General features: G+C 44.0%; 1 protein-coding gene across 7 annotated transcripts in view; it reads right to left on the bottom strand.

Moving 5' to 3' along the window:
* AMPH (amphiphysin) overlaps nucleotides 1-26,536 on the bottom strand; it is a 251,131-nt gene that overhangs the window by 60,656 nt on the left and 163,939 nt on the right. For 4 of the 7 annotated variants that reach the window (XM_023250207.2, XM_023250209.2, XM_023250212.2 and 1 more), the window contains exons 8-12: nucleotides 18,864-18,939; nucleotides 17,888-17,970; nucleotides 16,432-16,440; nucleotides 15,332-15,470; nucleotides 14,138-14,266 (exon numbers count right to left, since the gene is read on the bottom strand). In XM_023250207.2, the coding sequence (XP_023105975.2) occupies nucleotides 14,138-14,266; nucleotides 15,332-15,470; nucleotides 16,432-16,440; nucleotides 17,888-17,970; nucleotides 18,864-18,939 (436 nt within the window). The remainder of the gene's footprint in view (nucleotides 1-14,137; nucleotides 14,267-15,331; nucleotides 15,471-16,431; nucleotides 16,441-17,887; nucleotides 17,971-18,863; nucleotides 18,940-26,536) is intronic. The other 3 variants (XM_023250208.2, XM_023250213.2, XM_023250211.2) reach the window with 1 other exon arrangement.

Genomic DNA, 26,536 nt, shown 5'->3' with positions numbered 1-26,536 from the left:
CTATGGGGAAAGCATTACCCTGGTGCTAAAATCAGAAAATTACTTTTTTTTTACCTAAAAATTTTTTTTTACATTTATTTATTTTTGAGAGGGGGTTGGGGAGAGAACAAGTGGGGTAGCGGCAAAAAGAGAAGGAGACACAGAATCCAAAGCAGGCCCCAGGCTCCGAGCTGTGAGCACAGGGCAGGACATGGGGCTCAAACTCACAAATCACGAGATCATGACCTGGGCCAAAGTTGGACACTTAACTGACTGAGCCACCCAAACATCCCAACTTTTTTTTTTTACTTTAAATGTTTATTTATTTTCAGAGACAGAGTGCAAGCAGGGGAGGGGCAGAGAGAGGGGGACCAAAGGGGGCTCTGTGCTAACAGCAGCACAGAGGTAGGGCTGGAACTCACAAACCACAAGATCATGACGGAGATGAAGTCAATTAACTGAGCCACCCAGGTGCCCCAGAAAATGACATTATTAAAAACAATGCCCTATGGACTCAGGTTCCTCATCAGCATAGATGCAAAAATGCTAGAGAAAGCTTTAGCAAACTGGATGAAGAAATATATATTAATAAACTGCATCATAACCAAATGAGGTTTATCTCAGGAATGTGTGATTGATGTACCATTTGAAAACCAATGAATGTAAGTCACCATATTAACAAACTAAAAAAGAAAACTCATACGATCATCTTGACAGATGCAGAAAAAGTATTTGAAAAAATCCATATCCACTCCTGTTCAAAACTCTCAACAAAGTAGGAAACATAGGCAACTTCCTCAACCTGATAAGGGTATCTACAAAAACATACAACTATCATCATGTTTAATAACACAAGACTAGGAGCTTTCCCCCTAAGATCGAGACAAGGATGGCCGTCTCAACACTTGTACTCAACAATATACTGGCAGTACTAAACACTAAAATAAGGCAGAAAAAAGCAATAAAAGGCATCCAGATTAAAAAGAAAAAAGTAAAACTATGTTAATTCACAGAGGATATCACCACTTATATAGAAAAATCCAAGGAAATCTATAAAAAAGCTATAGGAACTAATACTGAGTTTAGCAAGGCTGCAGGATACAGCATTAATATACAAAAACTGGTTTTATTGATATATAAGAGTATGAAAAACCAGAAACTTAAATTTTAAAAATATGATTTACAATAGCACTAAAAATATGAATTACTTAGGGATAAATCCAACCAAAGATGAGAAAACCTGTACACTGAATAGTAACTATAAAACACAGCCAAGATAAATTAGAGAAGACCTTAAAATAAAGGAAGAGCTATACTGTGTTTATGGATCACAGAGCTCATTATTATTAAGATGTCAATGGTCCCCAAACTGATCTACATATTCAATGCAATGCCAGTCAGTATCTGCACTGGGCTGAATACTGTGCACCCCACCCCCCCACCAAAGTTCATGATTATAAGGAACCTGTGAATGTGACCTTATTTGGCAATAGGACGTTTGCAGATGTAATGGAATTTAGATGTGGTCATACTGAATTAGGATGGGCCTTAATGCAATGACTTGTGACCTTATAAAAACAGGGAAATTTGGATACATAAACACAAAGGTATGTGAAGATACAGAGCACACAGACACATAAGGAAAACACAGTGTGATGACAGAGGCAGAGATTGGAATGATGTATCTACATGCCAAGGACTGCCAGCAACCACCAGAAGGAGAGAGGAGCAAAGAAGGACCCTAGAGTCTTCAGAAGAAGCATAGCCTGCTGATCTCAGACTCAATCATGACCTTGATCTCAGACGTCTAGCCTCCAAAACTGTGAGAGAATAAAAGTCTGTTGTTATAAGCCACTCAGTTTATGCTTCTTTGCTAAAACAGCCCTAGGAATCTAATAAAATATCCCAGAAGGTGTTTTTGTAGAAACTTACATATTGATTCTAAAATTCATGTGGAGATTCAGAGGACCTAGAACACCCAAAACAACTCTGAAAAATAACAACGCTGAGGGACTAAGCTCATCTGATTTCAAGACAGTATAAAGTGACAGTAATCAAGATTAACACGGTACTGGCATAAAAGGTAGGCAAATGGACCGATAAAAAATCACAGAGTTCAGAAAGAGAACCACAAAGGTACAAGGGCAATTCAGTAGAATAAGGATAGACTTTTCAACAATCACATTTCAACTGTAAAGAAATGAACTTCAACCCATACTTTGCACATATTAAAAAATTCCAAATTTGTCACAGACCCTAAGTGTAACACCTAAAGCTGTAAAACTTCTAGAAGGACACACAGGAGAAAATCTTTGTGACCTTGGGTTAGGCATAGATTTTTTTTTTAGATGTGATGTGAAATGCCTAATTCTTAAAAAATAAATAAATTGGATAAATTGGACCTCATCAAAATAAAAAAACTTCTACTCTTCTAAAAAGCACTAACAGAATGACAAGATAAGCCACATGCTGGAAGAAAATATTTGCAAATCATGCATCTGATAAAAGGCTTGTATCCAGAACATACAAAGGACTCTCAAGACTCCATCAAGTAAGTGAATGTATCAGCAAAAGTTTTTCACAGACACCAATGAGGATATACTAATGTCATAGTAATATGTCATAATGTCCTCTAGACTCGTCCATGTTGTCAGAAATGGCAGGATTTACTTCTTCTGAGACCAAATAATATTCCATTGTGTTTATATACCTCATTTTCTTGACTCATTCATCTACTGATGGACATTTAATGTTTATTTTTGAGAGACAGAGAGAGAGAGAGAGCGCGCGTGAGCAGAGGAAGGCAGAGAGAGAGGGAGACACAGAATCCAAAGCAGGCTCCAGACTCTAAGCTGTCAGCACAAGAGCCTGACATGGGGCCCAAACTCACAAACCATGAGATCATGAGCTGAGCTGAAGTCAGGCACTCAACCAACTGAGCCACCCAGGTGCCCCCCGCCATGGACATTTAGGTTGTTTCCATGGATTGTCTATTGTGAATACTGCTGTAGTGAACACAGGAGTGCAGACAGCTCTTTGAGATGCTGGTTTCATTTCAATACCCAGAAGTGGGGTTGCTGTATAGTAAGGTAGTTCTATTTTTAATTTTCTGAGGAACCTCCATATTGTTTTCCATAGTGGTTCTACCAATTTACAATCCCATCAACAGTGTACAAGGAATCCCTGTTCTCCACTTCCTCACCAACAACTGTTATTTGTCTTTTTCATAGTAGCCATTCTAACAGGTGTGAGGTGATATCTCATTGTGATTCTGAAGTACATTTCTCTGACGGTTAGTGGTGTTGAGCACCTTTTCATGTGTCTGCTGGCAATCTGTACATCTTCTTTGGAGAAATGTCCATTCGGGTCCCTTGTCCATTTTTTTAATCCAACTACTTGATTTTTTTTCTTTGCTATTGAGTAGTATGAGTCCCTTATATATTTTGGATATTAACCCCTTATCTGATACATGATTTGCAAATATTTTCTCCCATTCCCTACATTGCCTTTTAACTCTGTTGACTGTTTGCTTTGCTGTGCAGAAGTTTCTATGCTAAGTGAAATAAGCAAGACACAGAAAGAGAAATGATCTCACATGTGGAATCGAAAACAGTCAAAACCATGGAAGCAGAGAGTAGAATGGTTTTTGCCAGGGCCTCAGGGGAGGGAGACAGGGAGATGTTAGTCAAGGGGTATAAAGTTTCAGTTATGCAAGTCCTAGAGATCTAATGTTCAGCATGGTGACTGTAAGCAAAAATAGTGTATTATACACTTGAAATTTGCCAGGAGGATAGATATTAAGTGTTCTGACATCATCATCATCATCATCATCATCAACAACAACAACAACAATAAAAGAGAGTAGCTATGTGAAGGGATAGATATATTAATTGGCTGGTTTGGGGAGATCACTTCACAATGCATACATATGTTAAAACATCAAGTTGTATACTTTAAGTGTATACAGTTGTTATTTGTCAGTTATACCCCAATAGAGCTGGGGGGAAAAATGTCAAATGAGTACATGAAAAGATGCCTAACATCATTAGCCATTAGGGAGATGCAAACTAAATCACAACAAAATAACACTATATACTTACCATCATGGCTAAAATTAAAAAGACTAACCATACCAAGTGTTGGCAAAGATGTGGAGGAACTGAAATTCTTTTTCAGTGTGGGTGGAAACACAAATAGTATAATCACTTAGAAAAGTCTGGCAGTTTCTGGGGCACCTGGGTGGCTCAGTCAGTTGAACATCCGACTTTGGCTCAGGTCATGATCTCACGGTTTGTGAGTTTGAGCCCCATGTTGGGCTCTGTCCTGATGGCTCGGAGCCTGGAGCCTGCTTCAGATTCTGTGTCTCCCTCTCTCTCTGTTCCTCCCCCACTCATGCTCTGTCTCTCTCTCTCAAAAATAAATAAAGATTTAAAAAAATGTAAAAAAGAAAAGTCTGGCAGTTTCTTAATAAGTTAAACTTACTCCTACCAAATGATCCAGCTAGTTCATAGAGATTTACTGAAGAGAAATGAAAGCATGTGCACAAAGAACATTTGTATACAAATGTTCACAGCATCTTTACTCACAATACCCCAAAATTAGGGGCACCTGGGTAGCTCAGCCAGCTAAGGGTCCGACTTTGGCTTACATCATGATCTCAGAAGTTCGTGGGTTTGAGCCCTGCACTGCAACAGCACAGAGCCTGGAGCATGCTCTGGATTCTGTATCTCCTCTCTCTCTGCCTCTCCTCCACTCATTCTCTCTCTCTCTCTCTCTCTCTCTCTCTCTCTTTCAAATAAATAAACATTAAAAAAATAGCCCCAAATTAGAAACTACCCAAATATCCATTAATGGATGAAAAAACCAAAAACAAACCCTGATGTGTCCATACAATGAAATATTACTCAGTAATAAGAAGGAATAAACTGCTGATACCTGCTACAAAATGGATGAACCTCATAATAATTATGCAGAACAGTACAAGCCAGACCAAAAAAGGTGCACACTGGGTGATTCCATCTATACAAAATTCTAGGAGATTTTTGTGTATGGTGACAGAAAGATGAGTGTTTGCCTGGAGGGTACAGCATGTGGACAGGAACAGAAAGGATTACCGACACGAAGAAACTTTGGGGGTGAGAGATATAGTCACTACCTTGATGCTGGTGATGGTTTCATGGGTGCACACATATTTCAAAACTTATCAAAAAGTATGCTTTAAATATGTGCCGTTAACTGTATGTTGGTCAGAAATCAATGAAACTGATTAACAGAAGAAAATACTCTAACAACAGGAGATTAGTTAAACCTACTATGGTACAGCCTCATGATACAGGGATCTGTTGTTATTTAAAATGGTGAGATATATCTTAAATTGACATGAAAATATCTTTGTTATATTTGTAGTAAAAAAAACCCCATAGGTTATAAAACTGATATAAAATGATCAAATTTCCAAAAAAATATACCTTTCTGTCACTGTTTGAAGAGAATAAAATTGTGGCATTACAAAAACTACATTAGTAACAGTGGTTTTTGCTGAGAAATAGAACTACACTTTTAAACTTTTGCTTTTTGCTTCTCTGGAATTTACTAGTGTTTTGGGTTAACCATGCATCCTTTATGACATTACTCTTATAAGCATATCAGGTAACAGAGATTTCAATATATAGCTACAGACACAAAAATTTATAAGTAGAGCAATCTCTGAGCCATTCCCGTGGGTGCATGCAGACAGACAGATGGATAGACAGACAGACAGACACACACACACACACACACACACACACACACACACACACACACACTTTTTAAAATTTGTTTAATGTTTATTTTTTTTGAGAGAGAGAGAGAAAGAGAATGAATGGGGGAGGGGCAGAGAGGGAGACACAGAATCCGAAGCAGGCTCTAGGCTCTGAGCTGTCAGCACAGAGCCCAACATGGGGCTCAAACCCACGAACCGTGAGATCATGACCCGAGTCAAAGTCGGATGCTTAACCAACTGAGCCACCCAGGCACCCCGATTTCTTAATGATAACACAATATTTCAGTGAGCCAGATAAAGTCATAGGTACTACTTCTTCCAAAGAGTTTTTTCTTTAATTTTTTATTCTTTCATTAAACATATCTTAAGGACATTTTCATTATATTCTAAATATTAGGCAGGACACTTATTACTTCCCAATACGTCCGGGGAGGTCAGATAACAAACTTAAGACAGAAAGGTTAAATAAAGTTTTTAGGAACGAGGCCAGTTGGGGGTTATTTTTCAGGTAATAGATATGTCTTTTATTAAAGGGTCACAACATAGCTGACAATTTCTACCAGTGAGTAAAGCTTTTGCATTTCGTTGGTAATGATGAACACAGCGGCCTAAGAAAAAATTTTTTAAATGTTTATTTCTTTTGAGAGAAAGAAAGTGTGCAAGTGAGTGGGCATCCTCAGGAAACTGAACTTTATAACTGGAAGCCTATGGTAAGACCACTACAGATGCATACGCAGCAGTTACTGGGAATAATGGTAGTTGACTATAGTATCCTGACCGGGCTCAAGAGCTTTATATTTGCAGTCTCAGAATTTGCAGTCATCATTCAACCATTTCATAGGACATTGTCAAGTATTTGTTCTACAGCTTTAACTATATAAGACGTTAAAAGAATAGTACAACAAGGGGCGCCTGGGTGGCTCAGTTGGTTAAGCACCTGACTGTTGATTTCGGCTCAGGTCATGATCTCACAGTTCAGGTGTTCGAGACCCACATTGAGCCTGCTTAGGCTTCTCTCTCTCTCTCTCTGCCTCTCCTCTACTGGAGTGGTCTCTGTCTCTTTCAAAATAAATAAATAAACTTAAAAAAAGAAACAGTACAACGAAGATCCATTTACCCATGACCTGGACTCGTCAAAGCTCTCCTATTGCCGTCTTTGCTGCGTGTGCCTACCTACGTTTATAGGATCCTGCAGATGCTCTAATCAGGTGACGCACAACATACTAACTTTCTAAGGAACTGTTTACCTAGGTTTTTTGTTTTTGTTTTTACTGGAAAAAGCTGCTAGGTTGCACAGCCGTGGCAGTGCAGCACATTGACTGTAAAGGGGGAGAGAGACAGTAGGGGAGGTGGACGGGGCCCGTGCGTCCAGTGAGGTTCAGTGATGACCACTGGATGAACAAGTAGCTCAACTGGTGGAGTAAAGACCCTCCTCCCACCGCCCCTGGAATTTAACGATAACATTGCTGATCTGTCACAACTTGAAGAACGGTGCTAATATCAAAAACCCGAAGAGATGCTGTAGAGGACGTGCATTCTGAACATTACAGAGAGAGTCTGGATGGATTTGTTCAGTTTACTGGCCATCTAGTACCTGCTATCCATCAGGGGCTTAGAACGCCAGCATGGGTGGTCTACAGACTTCCGCTTTCCACGGCTGCCCTATGAACGCCACAGTGTGGCCGAAAGACAACGGGTTTGCTCAACTTCAAAAGTAGGGATAATGATGGGGTGCCTGGGTGGCTCAGTCGGTTAAGTGTCCGACTTCGGCTCAGGTCATGATCTCATGGTTCTTGGGTTCGAGCCCCGTTTCGGGATCTGTGCTCGGAGCCTGGAGCCTGCTTCAGATTCTGTGTCTCCCTCTCTCTATACTCCTCCCCTGCTCATTCCCTGTCTCTCTCTGTCTCTCAAAGTTGAATAAAAGTTAAAAAAAAAAGTTTAAATAAAAATAAAAGTAAAAAGTAGGGATAATGACCTGTCAATCACAGGAATGATGTGAAAGCTAAATCGAAGGAGACGCTGCATGTAACATAGTCAGTCATGTGCTTCCTCATCGTGAGCTCTTTCCTTTCTCCCCAACTCATTCTTCTGCGTTCCCCTTCTCCCCTTCCCCTGCTGGCCTCTCTGAGCCAGCTGACCACCACTCCCTAACCCATACCTCAAACCATATTCTAAAGTACAAAATCTCAAAAGACTCACACCGTGAGATGCTTCGCAAGGAGGTAGAATATAAAATGCAAAAAAGGGCAAAGCGCGAAAAGTCTAGACGTTGTCAGAAGTTCAGGTGTCTGAGAACCTTGGAAGGTTGTGAAGCCAAATGGCATGACGACTTAAGAGCACTGTCAGAGCCCCAGATGATAAACAAATTGCCCCACTTGGCTACCCCTGCCGAAGGAACCAGGGGTCCTGCGGGCGACCCACTAGGCCAACAGACCGACCAAACAGGGGCTGAAGGGTCTGAAGACACACGGTTTCCTTCCTTCCAGTTTTCAGCTTACTAATTCTTTCCGCATTACCAGAATGCTAACATGTCTACTCGGAAAAAATACCAACTGAAAGAAGAGGCAGCTGGTCCAGAAATATGCTACATTGAAGAGAAAAGCCAAAGCGGAATTCAAAACCAGGTGACAGATACCCAGGAAGCGAGGGGTACGTACACACGTGACTGCAGGATGGCCTCTCAGGATTGGGGAGACGAAAAGGGCCATCTCACAAACTTATTCTGCAAGCTGAAAATCTACTTCAGTTTGATTGGCTAAGGGAAAATCGAATGACTTCATGAACTTAAAATGTGAGCTGCAGCATTCGGCTGGAAAGCAGAGGCGTTAAGAGTAGCGGAGTTAATGATGCTAACTTGATCCCGACAGCCACGCGGCTTAGAGGCTGTGCTGCTGTCTTGCCTTCTGGCACAGTAGGTCTCCCAGCAGGAGTGGGGAGATGGGCTTGGAGGAGTAGGCTTGGATGGTCACAACCTAATCCGTCTGGATTTGTAAAGGAGAATGCCAGTTTCAAAAACAGAAAATATGCAGGGGCGCCTGGGTGGCTGAGTTGGATAAGCGTCTGACTCTTGGTTTCGGTTCACGTCACGATCTCATGGTTTGTGGGTTTGAGCCCCGCTTCGGGCTCTGCGCTGACAGTGCGGGGCCTGCTTGGGTCTGTCTCTGTCTCAAAATAAACAAAAACGTAAAAGATTTAAAAGCAAAGAGAGAAAATATCCAACGTCGTTGCTGGGAAAAGATTTAAGCAAAACAGTTGGGGGCGTTACCTGCTATGGGAAAAAAAAATGTGGAAACAGGCAATTTCTTCCTTTCTGCCACTTGACAGGTAGAAGGGCAAGCAGGGACCGCGCCCCTAGTCCTGACCCTCAGGGGAGCCCCACACTTTCCAATACATTCCCTGAAATTTTCTAAGTCCTTCTCTGGTGGTGGCGGTTGTGGCTAGCAATGCTATCTGGTCAGGGCACCCACATGGGGCTGGCGCCCATCTCTCTTTGGAGCACTCTGTGACCCTCTCTACATGGAGTACCTACCACACCCCCCAGGAACTCTGGGGCTCACATCCACCCAGTTGTCCTGGAACGTGGTGGCCAGGCTTGTTTCCAAGAGGGTGGCTGGTGGGCAGATTGCCTCCACTGGGCAGCATGGCGTTTCACGTACGGAATCCCATCAGACTGACCACCAGAATGCTGCGGACAGGCTCATTTCAAGGGACTCGAATTGGTTACATGGACAGAAGCCCCCCTCTGAAAATATTTGCCCAGAGCCACGATCCCTCAGGAAAGCCCTGGTGGGAGAGGAGGGTGAACCACGATCGTGAGAAGAGAAAGCAGTCCGAAACATCTTTTTTCAAAACATTTTTTGAAGAAAAAAAAAAGAAACAACCTTGTATGTGTACATATGTGTGTGTATATAATATACATGATTGCTTTTTTTGGCTTTGATCTGTTAAAATCCTATTTATAGGCCATAAATTTGGTTTCCAGGGACATAATATCTTTTAAATCTTCGTTTTTAAACATGTTTCACCAAACGCCCACGTCCCTGGAACAGGTAGCACTTTGGGAGAAAAGAGAGATTATTTGAGAAACTCTAATTTAAACAAAAAGGGATTTTGTTGCACAACTTCCCAGAGCCCTGGACATGCTGACACAAACTATGTAAAACAAAAGGGGGTGCAGCCCCTCCCAGCCTCCGATGACCAGGGACCCCCTTTTCACAGCATCTTATGGGATGGGATGGAAAATGCTGTCTTGAAAGAATAATGTGGGGCACCTGGGTGGCTCAGTCTGTTAAGCCTCCGACTTCGGCTCGGGTCAGAATCTCACAGTTCGTGGGTTCAAGCCCCGTGTCGGGCTCTGTGCTGACAGCTCAGAGCCTGGAGCCTGCTTCAGATTCTGTGTCTCCCTCTCTCTCTGCCCCTCATCCACTCACACTCTGTTTCTGTCTCTCAAAAATGAATAAACTTAAAAAAAATTTAAAGAATAATTCAGGAACACACACACACACACACACACACACACACACACACACACACCCCATAAGAGATTTCTTTCAATTTAGGTTCTTGGGAGGGAAAAATAAAGAGGGCTGGCAGTTCCATTTTTGTAATCACAAAACCAGAGAAGCAAGGTCAGCCCTGTGGTCTTGACATGAGGACCTCTCCCTGTAAGCAGGTAGGGATACTTCCCAGAGAAGATTCTATGATATAGTTAAGGTCTGGGGCCATTAGAGGGCTCTCTAGGCCTAATGGATTTGTTTCCAATCCCCGGATGCACTCAGGAGGGACTGTCGCCACCGTGAAGCTTGGTGTACGAGACGCACAAATCCATCAGAGGTGAGGAATATTTCAATCATCACACCTGGAGCTTCTGGGTGGGATTAATACAAACACTCTTCTTCCCCACTAAGTACATGATAAAAATAGCAAACTGGGGACGTAAACCTATCTGTTCAATGTAGACTGACTTATTAAACTTTTAAAAAATATCACAATAAAACTGAAATGGACCACTCCATATGACCATAAATATTATGTATCTGGGAGAGAAGAGCTTTTCAGATACATCTCAGCTTTCTAGCTTCCATGCAGCTGGCATTGCATTTTCTCCGGGCATTTCTGTGGATTCTTTTTCATCATCTATCTGTGCCTATCTAAAAACATCACGGCCCTGATGAGACCGTCCATTCCCTTAGAATATGTAACTTGACATATACTCTGATCAACACATCTAATATTACAAGCACACACGTACATGCACGTGTATGTACATGTAAGTCCAATTGCCCGAAATATGGAGTATTTCAAGTCATACTATTTTTTTTAATTTAATGTTTATTTATTTTTGAGAGAGGGAGAGAGCGTGTGTGAGCAGGGCAGGGGCAGAGAGGAGGGGGAGGGACAGAGAGAGATGGGGAGGGGCAGAAAGAGGGAGGGGGCAGAGGATCGGAAACAGGCTCCATGCTGACAGCAATGAGCCCAATGCGGGGCTCGACCTCACAAACCGCTACATCATGACCTGAGCCGAAGCTGGACGCTTAACCGACTGAGCCACCCAGGCGCCGCTCAAGTCACACAATTTTTAAGTGCAGCAGTTATACATGGTCGTACATGATATACACTTGACTCAGCTGGGTATTTCCCTGGGAGAAATCTGTTCATTCACTGTGGTACTTTGTCCGTGGCCATATATTTGTGCCACAGGGAAATCCTGGCCTAAAACAGTGATTCTCACGGCGTGATCCCATGACCAGCAGTTGTCAGCATCACTTGGGAGCTTGTTAGGAATACAGATTCTTGGCCCCCACCCCAGAACGGCTGAATCAGAAACTCTGGCCGGATGTGACCCAAAAGGAGTGAGAGAACGCACACTGGCCCCGTGGGTATCAAAAGAGGAACGAGCGACTGAAGGGACTGTCAAGATGCTTCAGGGACAGGCGGCGTCTGCATAATTTTATTGTATCTTTTTAAAATGCTTATTTATTTCTTGAGAGAGAGAGAGAGAGAGAGAGAGAGAGAGAGAATCCCAAGCAGGTTCTGTGCTGACAGCGCAGAGCCTGATGTGAGGCTCGAACTCACAAATCGCGAGATCATGACCTGAGCTGGAACCAAGAGTCAGATGCTTAATGGACTGAGCCCACCCAGGCACCCCAAAATAAAGCTAGATTCTATCACTCAATAAGCAAGGAAACAGACTGAAACATAAACCCTGCTTCACTCCCTTCTCTTGACATCGTGACATAAGACTCACAGCCATTTAGTCAATGGAAACGCTCTGGTCACATGCTGTGGTCCACCACAAGACCCACGTTACCGCAGAGTCAGAAAAAAACGACAGAAACCTCCTTCTGCCTCCTCTTGATTAAAAGAAAACAATATAAATGAAACTGAATCCCCCCAAACGCACCCCCATGATGTCTCTGGTGGTCAGTTCTTTCAGAATCCCCGAGCACACTGATGGAGGGGACACACAGCCAGTATGGGGGAAGGGGTGTTTTCCTCCTCTTGCCACAGCCTTGGAGTGCTACACAAAGACAGCCAGGCTGGGCCCGGGCCAGGCCCCCGGTTGGTTGGTTCTGCTTAGAAAGCCGCTTCCTCTTCCTCTGTCCCCGATTCCTGACTTCCCATGACTCCTATGCAACAGCATCAAGAGAGTTAATGCTCTTAGAAGCACTCCGGGCCCCCGTCTAGCATTTGCAATTGTAAAAAGTGCTGTGATGCTTTTCTTTTCTACCAATGAAGAAACCTTATGTGAGCCAGCAAACTGCAAATAAAAAAAAAAACATTTTAAAGGAAAGAACACTTTTGAACCCCATCTTTGCTTCGGAACTAGTCTATGTGTCATGTTGCCTCTACTTTCGCTGCCTCAGGTGCTAAATGGAAGGGTCTTCAGCTAAGTACGTGTGGCTTCTGGGTGACCACATTCTCTGTGGAGGGGACCAAGGGCAGGTTTTTGGAGGGTACAGGGGAAAGCAACCTGAATAAGGGTATCATCGGCCGAAACACCCCCTATTTGAAAACTGATGAAGCACCAGAGAGAAGGGAGCTGAGCTGTTAGCAAATACAAATGGACAGCATAACGTGGAAATGAAAACTGCTCACGTTTGGTGCCAGGCCAACAGCTGGCTCGGAGAGAGCTAGCCCTGAGGGCATCTGGGTATCCACAGACATCATTTGTCCCTGCACTCATCCACGTGCAATTCTCCCTCCTCGAAAAGAGCTGCTAAATCACATTTCAAGGCCTCGTTAGCGTACCAAATCCCACATCTCATACAAACAACAGAAGAAGGACACTATTAGCTGAAAGTATTGTGCCTTATTGATGAATGCCCTTAAAAGCAACGACAAATTACGACGGGCTTCCGAGTGGCTATTTTCTGAGTTCTCTGTTATTAGTGCATTATTTCTGTTATTGTCAACAGGACGTGATTATAATTGGGATGTTGTACACAGTGTTGTTATTGATGTACTCAGTAATTATAGGGCTGCATTCTCACATCTTGTAAAATGTAGGTATTATTTCTGACCCTGAGGACGCTGGGAGCAACTGATACTGGCACGATTTTTCTAGGGACTTTCACTCTTAAAACAAAGAAATGGCTTTGATGGCATCAGGAACAGCTCTGGAAGTCAGGAATCTTCATTCTTGAGACAATGGGATGACCAAGTCGCCAGCAGAGGTAGACTTGCAGTCCACGAAGGTAGCTGTACCTGGGGCAGGTGCACCCCGGGGTCTTTGAGACCAGGGCAACTGCGGATGCTTCTGTTTGCCAAAGTAGGAAGGTCAAAAGGCTTAAAAAACAGTCATCTCTTTTCATTGTATTTTCCTATTCTCTACTAGGAAGCAATACAAAAGAACTAACACAGGGCATAAAGACATGAATTCACACATACTGATGTTCCCCGAAGTGCTGGTAAAGAAACAGAAAAATTGAAAGCTACCTGGTCCATTCCTCAGATGGAATACTCTGGTTAAACATCTTCTTTTGAAAAAAGAAAACAGTAACATGACATGAAAAAAAGACGCTCAATCAGATGAAGTAGAAAAGTCAGGAATACATAACAATGCCATCTGAATTTTATGGTACAAATTCGGTATTTACCTAGAAAAATAGACTGAAGGAAAATAAACCAAAGTGCATTCATTTGCGGCTATGTCCGAGTGGTATGATTTAGGGGATTATGAAAATTCGTCATTTCACACTTTTCGGTGTTTCCAAACATTGTATGTACGTCTCCCATTTGAGAATGCTTTAGACATACCAAGTAATTAACAAACCTGATGACAGCTGAAATGATACTGCGGGCTCTAACGTCTGCCACTTTTAAAGCTGGTCCCTGAGGGTCCCTCTGCCACGGAACTTCTGTGGACATCGCAGCTCCATATGAGGCACTTACCTGCGAAGGTGTCGTCACACTGATTTCCGGAACAAAGTTGTCCTCAAAGAAATTGATGATGTTCTCCTGCTGAAGTTCCTTTGTTGGAGTGACTTTGGGCAGAGGTGGGACAGGAGGCCCTTTCCTGGTCTACAAAACATCAGAAACACAGAATCAGAAACTAATTCAGCCAAAGACGGCACGCGAGATGTGCAGAAATGCCACGGAACAGTGCTGGGCGGACGTACTGGTCACTGACTGAAATTTAGATACGTGTACAGAAACAAGAACACCTGATTGAGCAGAGAATGCTATCTCCCTTGGTGGCTCTCTGAGCACCGACAAGCAAGGGCCCCATGAGAAATACTCCGGCAATGCCACTCCATTCATCTCAACACAAGCGCTACACGCAGGGCCAGGTGCCTATGCCTCTAAAGTTAAAACTAAGGCAACACCTTTTGTGGAGTCAACTGAAAAGGATTTCTCATTTCAGCAATAAATTGGAACTTGAACACTAACATCAGGAAAGTTTGTCACTGGAATCACTGAGACCGCCCATAGGTAGCACACATTGCACTCCCCACGTGTTTTCAGGAGTAAGAACTTGACAGAACTATCCCCTGGATTTTCTCACGACTTGCCTTACTTTCAAAGCCTGCACTGCACTGGAGTCTTCCTGTAGGAACTTCATCTTCACCCAAAGTGGGGAAGACGAAGGCGGCCATGTTTCTCTGTATTTATCTTTTCTAATCTTTCCGGTTTCCCCCAATCATTTCTTCTAGACGCTTTTGTTGAGCTCGTGCGCCACACACTGTGGGTAGTACCCAAACTGTGAAATGGCATATAAACATCACGGCTTTCTTGGCCATACTTGACCCAAGGGTAAGCGAAAGTGCTGGAGGAAGGGAGGTCCTAGCAGAAGGCAGGACAGATCAGAGCCTTCTGAAAGCGAGAGGTGGGAGGAGAGGAGGGCATGGAAGGAAGCTGAGGTTGTGGAGAGAGGTCTCAACACACTCAATCATAGGGTGTGTGAGGATGTAGGGCTCCAAACTGGAAAAATGGCTTGATTCCTTAGTGGCCATCACAATGCCGACAGCCTTGAAGTCTCCCCAACTGGAAACTCCTTTTGATGCCCCAGGACCCCGGGACTATCCCAGACAGGGGTCCTCACGCCAAGTTCTTCCATTTGTCCCAATGTACTTGACGTCTTCCTACCTGTGAAGGTGACCTAGGCCTTGCCGGTGCAGGAGACGCAGGTGCCAGCGTGTGATTGGGACTAGCTGTTGGGCTCGGGATGGGCGAAGGCTCCTCGGGTGGCGATGGGGTCTTTGCGATGCGGAGAGGACCAGAATCGCTGGATGAACAAACACATGAGAGTCAGCAACGGTCCGTCTAAAGAACAGCACTTACGTTTCAGGGGTCCTTCAGCCCAAAGGAATCCTGAGGCACAATAGGTTTTGGCTCTCGTCTAGCCCCCTTCTAGGTTAATTCTGGCTGTTATGTACAGTATTTATTATCCACTGGATGCCAGACCCCCTTCGTAATACATCATCTCTAACCTCACAACACTCAGGCCTTGCTGTCCCCACGTAAAGCGGGGCACAGAGAGGTTAAAAACCCCTGAAGTCACTCAGCATTTTGCTGGCTCTGAATTCAGGCCTTGGAAATGCAAACCCCTTCTCCTCTCCACTATGCCAAACACACTCTGCAAGAATCTTCCAAAGAGAAGCTGAATTAGCTGAGCCACTTTCAATTTTTGATTTCCTTCAGAATGTTACTAGGTCATAATCGATAGAAAAACCCACCCTGAAAATGATAAATTTTACGTTAAAGGCATCCTCAGGATAGCGCTGAGTAGGATTTTATGAGTCTTTTCTGATAACATTTGGAAACAAATTCGTTACTTGTTCCCCTTTCTACACCTTATAAAACAATGACTGAACTCAGACACCTTGACAGGCACGAACGAATTATGTGAAGGCAGAGTGTCAGCAATGTTTCCTGAGAACCCACTGCATTCCTGGCACTGGGCCAGAGGCGTGGGACCAGCTCAAAGGTGATGAACGGGAGGAGGGCACTTGGGACACATCCTATTGTCTAAGACCTTCTAACGTCTACAGATTGAGGGAACAGCGTCTCTACCCCAAAATAAACTAGCGCATACACCACAGCATGATCTACATATTCAAGGGAGTGAGTCCTGCGGGGAACGCGGATGGGCCACATGATTGAGACTACGTGCCAGCAATCATGTCCTCTGTCGGGAAGCGCGGATCCAATCTACACTCAACAGGGAGCCCACTGAGCTCACTCACCACCTCGTTCTGCGGAGGAATGTTGAAAAAAACCAAAGGAACATTTGGTAAGTGGCCATGGCCTCACTCTGTCTTCATTTTATCTGATTCAGCAACACTGAAGTGTTCAGACACGTTTGTTTCACGTCTCTATGAGGGAGGACCCCCTAAGTTTTTCACGTGCTTTACAGCCAAAACACCCAATGTCATTGCGACGTTCCTCTTACAACTTCCTCTTTGTTCCAAGTTCATGCTGAGATACTATATTGGAAACAGTGCTTCCTTCCACTCCTTTCATGTGTTCTTGTAGGGAATGTTCTTTCCCTTCGAAGGATAAGAGATCCTAAATGCTCACTTGGGATAGCAGCTGTAGCAGAGACTATTATGAGGATGGCTAATACAAAGAGTATCATTTAAGAAAATTAGCTCTCTATAGAGAAATCCAAACACTAACATGGGTAGGAGTGTGTGTTTTTATAAAGGTATATGTAGGACTCTGTATGATGATTGATGTTGAAATTGCAAATAGAGAATGTCAGGACTGCATATTACCTTACAAGCCATTTAGTTCAATACCATCTTTTTTTTTTCTGTTGATTAAAAAAAAATGAGGGGCGCCTGGGTGGCGCAGTCGGTTAAGCGTCTGACTTCAGCCAGGTAACGATCTCGCGGTCTGTGAGTTCGAGCCCCGCATCGGGCTCTGGGCTGATGGCTCGGAGCCTGGAGCCTGTTTCCGATTCTGTGTCTCCCTCTCTCTCTGCCCCTCCCCCGTTCATGCTCTGTCTCTCTCTGTCCCAAAAATAAATAAACGTTGAAAAAAAAAAAAAAAAAAAAAAAGAGATCTTCACCCAAAGGATTAATGGACTCACTCAAGGAAGGCAAAGCCTGTTAACTGCAGGATCACAAACCTGAAAGCTGGGTCTTCTGATTTCCAGCCCAAGGCTCACGAGCCTGCCTTCCTTGAACATATGATGCCTGAGAAGGATCGGTGTATTTGACCGACTGACTCACAGAATCAACGTGCAACAGGACCAAAACAATGCAGCGTTTGCGAGGTCAAGTCAGGAGGTAAGATGATGGTGAGGTGTCAATTACTTCCCAAAATGGATTCATTGAAGATCCAGCACTGACGATAAGCATAAGGACTAAGTGCTGGGAGTTTAGGAATTCCTTTCTTCTCCAAAGAAAGTAACAGGTGCACAACCAGAAATTACGTGTTAAAAATGTATACCCTGGCCGACAGGTCCCGTGGAAAATGGAGACAGGCAGATAGTCAATTCTACGGTGACAATGACCAAAGCCCACAGTGAGTAAATCTAAAGGCTAAAGGTTAAGGTGAACACAGAACAGAGTCTGACAGTGGAAAGGCTCCTTAGTGTTAGAGTTTTCTAAAAGGATTAAAATAGCATGGGCTGGTGCAGACTGCAGAAATTGCGACAAGCATTGCATGAACTTGGGTCTCAAGAACACGGCCTACCTGGGAGCTCCTTGAATGGTGAAGGCCTTGTCAGCATGCTGGTCGCCCAGCTTCGTCATCACTTCGTACAATTTGTGGCAAAGCTAAAGGGATGGAGACCATTGGTCTGTTAGCTGTAAGTCATTCTGGTGCCGATTCAGGCTACTGCCCTAAGAGAGGAGGAAGTGTTTACTGAAAAACTGAGAACCTTAACAACAATAGGGATGGCCTCAGGATACCTTTAAATTCTGCAAATGGACAATCTAAAACTCATGTCAAGGGGCGCCTGGGTGGCTCAGTCGGTTGAGTGTCCGGCTTCAGCTCAGGTCATGATCTCGAGGTTCATGAGTTCAAGCCCGGCGTCAGGCTTTGCGCTGACAATGTGGAGCCTGCTTGAGAGTCTCTGTCTCCCTCTTTCTCTGCCCCTCCCCTGCTCTTTCTCTCTCTCTTTCAAACTAAATACACAAAAATTAAAAAAAAAAAAAAAAAACTTATGTCAAAACTGAAAGGCCACAAACACAAATAAACCTTTAAAAAACCAAAATACATTTCTCAACCAGAGTACAGAACGGAAAACAAACCCTTATTGTTTCTGCTGACTCTACTAGAGATAAAGTCGTACAACCACCCTGCTGAACTAAGACAATATTAGCTGACGACAGGACTGCTGACTGAATGCTCAGATACCAATTTTTCCTCAGCCTCAAAAAGTATCACTTTTAAACGCCAACTTTTAAAGCTGACTGGAAACAAAAACCAAACAAAACAAGACTGTGAGACTGTGACAGGGAGAAAAAGCATTTCGGAAGAGGAACGAAGACCGGCCAGGATTCCTGAGGGCCTGGAGCAATACTGGAGAAATACCACTGAGAGTAATAACACGCTATGAAAACAAACTCGCAAGTAAGTGACAATGCTATGCCATTTCATTTGCTTTCAGAAAAAAAAAAAAGTTCACTTATTTTATGTTCCATAAGGAAAAATAATCGTTACTTACCACCGCTATTTCCTTATGAAACTTGGCCTCGAGGCTGGAAACATTTTTGAAAGTGTTGACATAAAACCCAACTCGTCTGCCATGTAGAGACACAAAGAGGAAAGAAGAATAGGGAAAGACCGGTCAGTAAAACTGCATTGTAATGGCAATGAAATGCATCAGGAACAGGTTTCCTTTATATAATTGTGACTAACACTGGGCCACATCTGCTGGCCCACAGCACAATCTCTCCAAAGGCAGTGGACGTGCGGAGACAGTGGCTCTCACACCGTGGGGAACACCAGGACTGCATTTCAGATTCTGCAGGTCTCAGATAGGGGTGGAGGATGTGCATTTAAAAAAAATTTTTTTTTAAGTTTATTTATTTTTGAGAGAGAGAGAGATGCAGAGCGTGAGCCGGGGAGACAGAGAGACATAGGGAGACACAGAATCTGAAGCAGGCTCCAGGCTCCGAGCTGTCAGCACAGAGCCCAGCACAGGGCTCAAAACCATGAACCGTGAGATCGGGACCTGAGCCAAAGTCCAACGCTTAACTGACTGGGCCACCCAGGCGCCCTAGGATTTGCATCTCCAACAGGCTCTAGGTAACACTGAGGCTGCTGCTCCTGCAGACGGAACACATTTGGAACCACTGCCCTAAGAGTCTGCTTATATTTTAGACGTGTGTCTTGTAAAGGGCTGGAGAGAAAGAAGCTTATCATTAATTTTTATGACATATACATACTATCATTTTGGATTCTGAAATGTGGTGGACAGGGAGAAATAGAAAACCTACCAATTAACTACAATTCCTCAGCTAAAGTAAGAGGGCCAAATAAAGACACAGGTGTCCATTCACAGTATCTCAAACAGGTTTGTGAAGCAAAGCCAGGGGGTGGGACTTTTAGGTCCCTAATAGTAAGCACACCCGTCAACCCCGAGGGTTCAGCCCAGTACCTCCTGAATGGGCTCCCTTTGCTCTAAATGAGGACACTGTATTAATTCAATCTTTCTGAATCCATCTAATAAATTACTACTTTGATTTCATTCACGTTCTTGTTTCAATGACGTTCTCAAAAATAACTCCAGAATCCTGACTGGTTCATGAGATTCTAAATCCCAAGTAAGAACTTAGATGCCAGAAACATTAGACAGGCCAGATATATGGAATAAACATATACTCGGGGGGGGGGGGAGTTTGTAATAAGAATAATTTATTGTTTAATATATAATTTGTTATTTAATAATAACTTATTACTGGGGAGTAAGAATGTGCCTGTACACAGGAGGGCCCATCTTATTTAAACAATGACATGAAAGCATAGATAAAAGGGGCCCTTCCTATTTAGCTGTGCCTTGTGCTGAGCAAGATTCCAATAAGCCGAGCAGACGAATGTTCCATTATCACTAAAGCCAATAGAAAGAGCTGCCATGTAATAGACACCTTTATTTATTCCCTCACTTAATTCTTGTAACTACCTCCAGGGTAGTGAGCCTCATTTTACATCCAGGTCAGCCGAGGCACAGACATACTAATTGTCCAAGGTCTCGTAATTAATAACCGGAGAAGCTGTGTTTGGATCCAAAAGGAGGAAAACCAATAGAAAAGCATGGACTGTGTGACAAGAAATTCCTTTTAAGCACGAGTATCATGATTTCTGTTCTCTCCAATGAATTAGGGTTTAGAATTTTAACAAGATAAAAGATAAAAACCCAATTTAGAGATTCAGAGATGAAATAATGGTTAAGTACCATGTGAAACTCCAGTAAGGCTTACTTTTTCTACGTCTTAACCTGTGCCTTAAGTTCCTACCGTGTTCCACGTAATTTTTTTTTTTATTCTAGAAGACTAGTTTATTTGGGTTTCCTTCATCTTTTCAGCTTTATTGAGGTATAGCTGACAATTAAAATGGTGAGATATTTCAAGTGTACATTGTGGTGACCTGATTCACAATTGTGAATGGTTCCCCCATCTAGTTAAGTAACACAGCTCTCACTTCATAAATGTATCCTGTGTGTGTGAACATTTAACTTCTACACTCAGCACATTTCAATTATAGAATATAGTGTTATCAGCTATAATTACCATGTTGTACATTAGATCCTCAGACCTTACTCACAGCTAAAAGTGTATACCTTTTTACCAACCTCTCCCTATTTCCCCCACCTCCTAGCCCCAGACATCCACTTTCCTACTTTCCATGTCTATGAATTTGCCTTCCCCCACCCAGATTCCACATACAAGGGATACCATGCAGTACAATCACCTCGCACCCATCAGCACGGCTGTCATCAGAAAGACCAGATAACAAGTGTTAGCAAGGATGTGGAGAAAAGGGACCCCTTGTATACTGTCGGTGGGAATGGAAATTGGTGCAGCCACTGGGGAAAACTCCTCAGAGAGGTAAAAATAGGACTACCATACGACCCAGTGATCCCACTTCTGGAGATACGTCTGAAGGAAATGAAACCAGGAACTCAAAGAGATACAGGCACTGCCCCATTCACAGTAGCGTTATTCATAAGAGCCAAGAGATGAAAACAATCCAAGTGTCCGGGGAATGATTAAAGAAGGTGTGGGGTGCCTGGGTGGCTCAGTCGGTTAAGTGTCCACCTTCGGCTCAGGTCGTGATCTCGCGGTCCGTGAGTTTGAGCCCCACGTTGGGCTCTGTGCTGACAGCTCAGAGCCTGGAGCCTGTTTCAGATTCTGTGTCTCCCTCTCTCTCTGGCCCTCCCCCGTTCATGCTCTGTCTCTCTTTGTCTCAAAAATAAATAAATGTTAAAAAAAAATTAAAATAAATAAATAAATAAATAAATAAATAAAAAGAAGGTGTGACATATATATACACATACACACATATGTATATGCATATATACATACAGGATATGTACACCTGCATATATATATATGAATATACATATACACACAGACATATATTATGTATATTATTTCATATCAAAATAAAAATAGGTGAATTGAGAGACATAATCACTGTAGATACTAAACATTCAGTGGAACATATGTCTCTGTCCAGTTTGTTTCACTCAGCATAATGCCCTCATGGTCCATCCATATTATCCCAAATGGCAGAATCTCCCTTTTTTTTTTTTTTGAAAGAGAGCATGAGTGAGCAAGGGAGGGGCAGAGGGAGAGAGCGAGCGGGCAAAACCTAAGCACGCTCCATGCCCAGCGTGGAGCCTGACATGGGGCTTGATCTCATGACCATAAGATCATGACCTGAGCACTGAAATCAAGAGTTGGACGTTCATCCAACTGAGCCACCCAGGTGCCCCTCCTTTCTTATGGCTGAATAATATTCCATTGTGCGTGTGTGTGTGTATGTGTGTCTGTGTGTATATATTGATAGATGACAGATAGATAAACAGACATATATTAATAAAGAAAATCCTGGCACAGGGTGTTTGGGAAATAGCAACTACTTGGGAGGGTCAGATCAGAAGCTTGGGAGATAAGAGTAGTGAGGCAGGCCTGTGCGCTGGGGCAGGGGATCTTCCCGACCGTGAAGTATGCGTTTATTTGCAGGCAGTGGTTATTTGCAGCTCCTAGCCATGTGTGGGACAGGGGAATGGAGAGGACCTGTGTTTGAGGAAGCTAACAAAGCAGCACCTGTACGGGAGGGGAGTCTGCAGGTGCGCTGACAACACTGGGCAGAGGGTCCAGCTCACCATATGTGGCAGAGAAGACTTCCGGCGGCACTGTAAGTGCCAACTCAGGACCCCCATCAACCAGTCATTCCTCATACCTCCCGTCATTCAATTACTCAACGAAGGGCCTATCCACTCTAGGTTCATGCCTAGGGGTGGGCTCCGGGGACTCCAGGAACACACAGTCCACTTACAGGAGCCCCCGAGGGGAGGATTCATGAACACACACTTCACCCACTCTGGTGAGTGAAAGACGCAGAATGCCAATGTTAAAGTTACAAGAGGCCATACACAATTGAATACCAAAAATGAGTAGGTTCAGACAGAAACGGCTACAGGAACTGAGAAGATGGGGGAATTGACAGGCCCTGTGCCAGCTGCGAACATCTGCTTGAGAGGATCAACTTGGGCTTGCCTGAAGGAGGGTCAGATTTATTTTTTTTATTTTATTTAAAAAAATTTTTTTTCAACGTTTTTTATTTATTTTTGGGACAGAGAGAGACAGAGCATGAATGGGGGAGGGGCAGAGAGAGAGGGAGACACAGAATCGGAAACAGGCTCCAGGCTCCGAGCCATCAGCCCGGAGCCTGACGCGGGGCTCGAACTCACGGACCGCGAGATCGTGACCTGGCTGAAGTCGGATGCTTAACCGACTGCGCCACCCAGGCGCCCCAGGAGGGTCAGATTTCAATAGACGGCAGGCGCAGGTGGATGGGGGAGGGGGTGTAGCTGAAGTTCATTGGCGGGGACTGCTTTGTTTTCATTGATTTTTCACTATGACGAACAAAACCCTAACGACGACCTATGAATTAAAACTCGGTGCATGGCTCGACTATTTCCTTAGAATAAGTGTCTTGAGTGCAAACGCTGTGTGAGAGGCACAGACCACAGAGGCTCTGGTGTGCACTTCCAAGCTGCCCCCACGGGGGCGGGGTCCTTCTACTTCCTTGACGTTCAGTGCGAAGTTGCACAAAACCTTCGGGAATATGATGGGCGAGAGTTTGCACCCGGCTGCCTTTTACAGTTATATTCCTTCAATTAAAGTTAATACTTTTTTCTTCATTTACTTAACAGCCGTTTATATTTCTTCTTTTGCGAGTGACCTATTCATTTTTTATGTTCATTTCTTAGTGCTCCCCCCCCCCTTTTATTTAGAAGGTTAACTGCTATTAAACATAGTGATTCTTGGAGACATTTAGCAAAAAAACAAGAATTCCCATTCTTCTACCTGTTAGTTTTGCTTTCTGATATATAGCGTGTCTTGTTTATATCAATTATTATTTAGAGAAATAAGTGGTGTGGTGCCAGAAAGAAATAAAGACCTTGTTTAACACGACTTAACAGATATCAAATGATTTTCTAATATTTTTGTGGTTCATTTTAGAATTTCGAAGCTAAGTCAACTAGGATGTGTTTAACTTAGAAAAAAATGTGTTGGACACTTTTGATGTAATTCGTCATATAAGGGTTTTCTTCAAGTTATGAAATTGGAGACTCTTTCAAAGTAGGGCCTGCCTGTAAGCAGGTCACTACTACAGGCCTAGCACCTGATACGGCACCAGGGCAGAGCAGGTGTGCAAGTAAATATTCAATGAATGAATGAATGAGCCAACAAACGTGGCACTCATTCCACTGGAAGGGCATATGCTGACTGTTACCCTTGGCTTGTAAAAACCTGATGTCACCAGCAGGGAACCAGACATCCACAGAGTACTGCTTTTACGTGTTTGCGAGGTGTTCCACATGCTCTTCATAAACAAGGGACTCAGACATTACCATGTCCCCGAAGGACTCCTCTGAGGCATCCTCAGGCCCCTTCAGGTGAGCTCTCAAGACCCACTTAATTTCTTTATTAAGATGGTTTTTTCTTCTTGGAAACAATGGGAAGGATTGTCAGCTGAGCTGTCACAGCAGTGCAGGCCAGGACACTCCCCTCAGCACTTCCCTCAGGGAAATCTGCAGGGGTGGGGCTGGGCGGGGGGGGGGGGCACTGCGACCCCCTCACCACAACCCCCTGTAATGGAAGAAGCATCCTGTGCCATCCGTCACTTACCAGGGGGGTGGAGTGGGAGAGCGAAGAACTTTCTCCTAGCTGGCCCCTGCTCCTCTGGGCCCCTGCCACTCCCTCCTCTGAGATTCATGCCACACGTATTCGGCCCTGTACGGCTCATCTACCAACCCCCAGGCCGCCACCCCACTGACTGTCCACAGCGCACATCTCCTGATTCCCTTCTCTCTCCTTCACCGAATCCTAACACGAACAGAGCAGACCTCGACATCCAACTCTTAAACCAAGAAACAAACTCGTAACTCACATGCTTATTCACATAAATTCTGCTGCGGATCCTGGGTCTTGCCATCCATGGCTCACAACTGATAGGAGACAATCAAGAGGCCTGCTCCCTAACCTAATTTCCTAGACCACAAGATCCTTCATTCATTCACTTCTGTTCCACTTGTTGATTTTTTTCTTAATCTCTCTGAGATCAGTGCCCCTTTCCTTCCAGGTTGTCGTCCCCCTCAGGCTCGGCATCTTGCTTTCTCAAGCTCGGGCCCTGTAGCATACCTCTCACCACTGGCTGGTCGCTGTGCCAACACCTCGTCTTTATCCCCCTGTCCCCTACTGGCTCCAGAAATCCCCAGTCCTAAATCATCCCAACCTGTGCCGCCGCCACTGTCGGCTTCTCAAAATGATACCAGTTATTTCAAATTAATTTTTTAATGCTTATTTATTTTTGAGAGAGAGACAGAGGGTGGGGCAATCGGAAGCAGGCTCCAGGCTCCAGGCTCCAGCATGGAACCCGATGCGGGGCTCAAACCCATAAACCGCGAGATCATGACTTGAGCCAAAACCGGACACTTAACCGACCGAGCCCCTCAAAATGATACCGGTTAATTTTAGAAGGCTTCCCCTGCCCACTCCTCCCCCTGTATCTGCTACCACTATTCCTCAGGCCCAGCATAGTCAAGATCCTCAAATAAGAGATGATATCCTTCTACATCATCAACCATGGCGTCTCCAATGGCTGCAGTCAGGTTTCTGACCCCGCCATCAGCTGGAGCCTGTCTGGAGGCTCACCAAGACAATACACCCTTAGTCTCCTCTGCTTGACCTCCGTTTTGTCAATGATTCTCCTGGCACGCCTTCACTTTTAAAACTCTTGCCATTCTTGGGCTTTTTAAGATACTACTCTCCCGGGCCTCCTCCTACATCTGTGATCATTCCTTCTCAGGGACTTCTGCACTTTCCTTAAATAGCGGAGCTCTCATTCCTCAACCCACCATAGCAGGGAGGCCGGAAGACACAAATGACTTCAATTTCAAGGTGGAGTAATATGGCTGGGAAGAAAACATATGTATAGTAAGACAATTTTATGAACTAAGCTTTATTTATGAAAGCCTGCGTACGGTCTCATTTTACATAAGGAGAAGTCCTAAATGCAGACAATCAGGATTTACAGGCAACACCACAGAAGTGTTTTTAAGTGCCAGCTTCAGGATGTATAAACGAGACGATCTTCGGCAAAGTGTTTAACCAGTATGATCCCGAGCTTCCTCGTTTGTAAGGTGGGGATATATGCAATTGTGACGATTAGAGGTTATGTGTGTAAAGTGAATAAACTGATACCTGGAAAATACAAAGTATTGAACAATAATGAGCGCTCTCTTTTCCTCTCGTATAAACACAGTACACACAATTACTGCGGTTGAATAATGTAGGTCTAGTCAAAAACCATGGTATATATAAAGAGTATATACAAAGGCCCAAGCTAGGATTGGATCAAAGGGCAGGACCTGACTGACGTAAAAAGGAAAAACCCTTGAGTGCGGAAATAAGTCACAGTGGATTAAAAAGCACTGAAGCAGGGCACTGGGGTGGCTCGGTTGAGCTTCCGACTTTAGCTCAGGTCATGATCTCACGGTTCGTGAGTTCGAGCCCCACGTCAGGCTCGCTGCTGTCAGCACAGAGCCCGCTTCAGATCCTCAGTCCCCCTCTTTCTCTGCCCCTCCCCCACTCACACTCTCTC

This window comes from Felis catus, chromosome A2 (genome assembly GCF_018350175.1).
Source record: "Felis catus isolate Fca126 chromosome A2, F.catus_Fca126_mat1.0, whole genome shotgun sequence".
Lineage (NCBI taxonomy): Eukaryota > Metazoa > Chordata > Mammalia > Carnivora > Felidae > Felis > Felis catus.
This window is presented reverse-complemented; position numbering and strand designations above follow the sequence as displayed.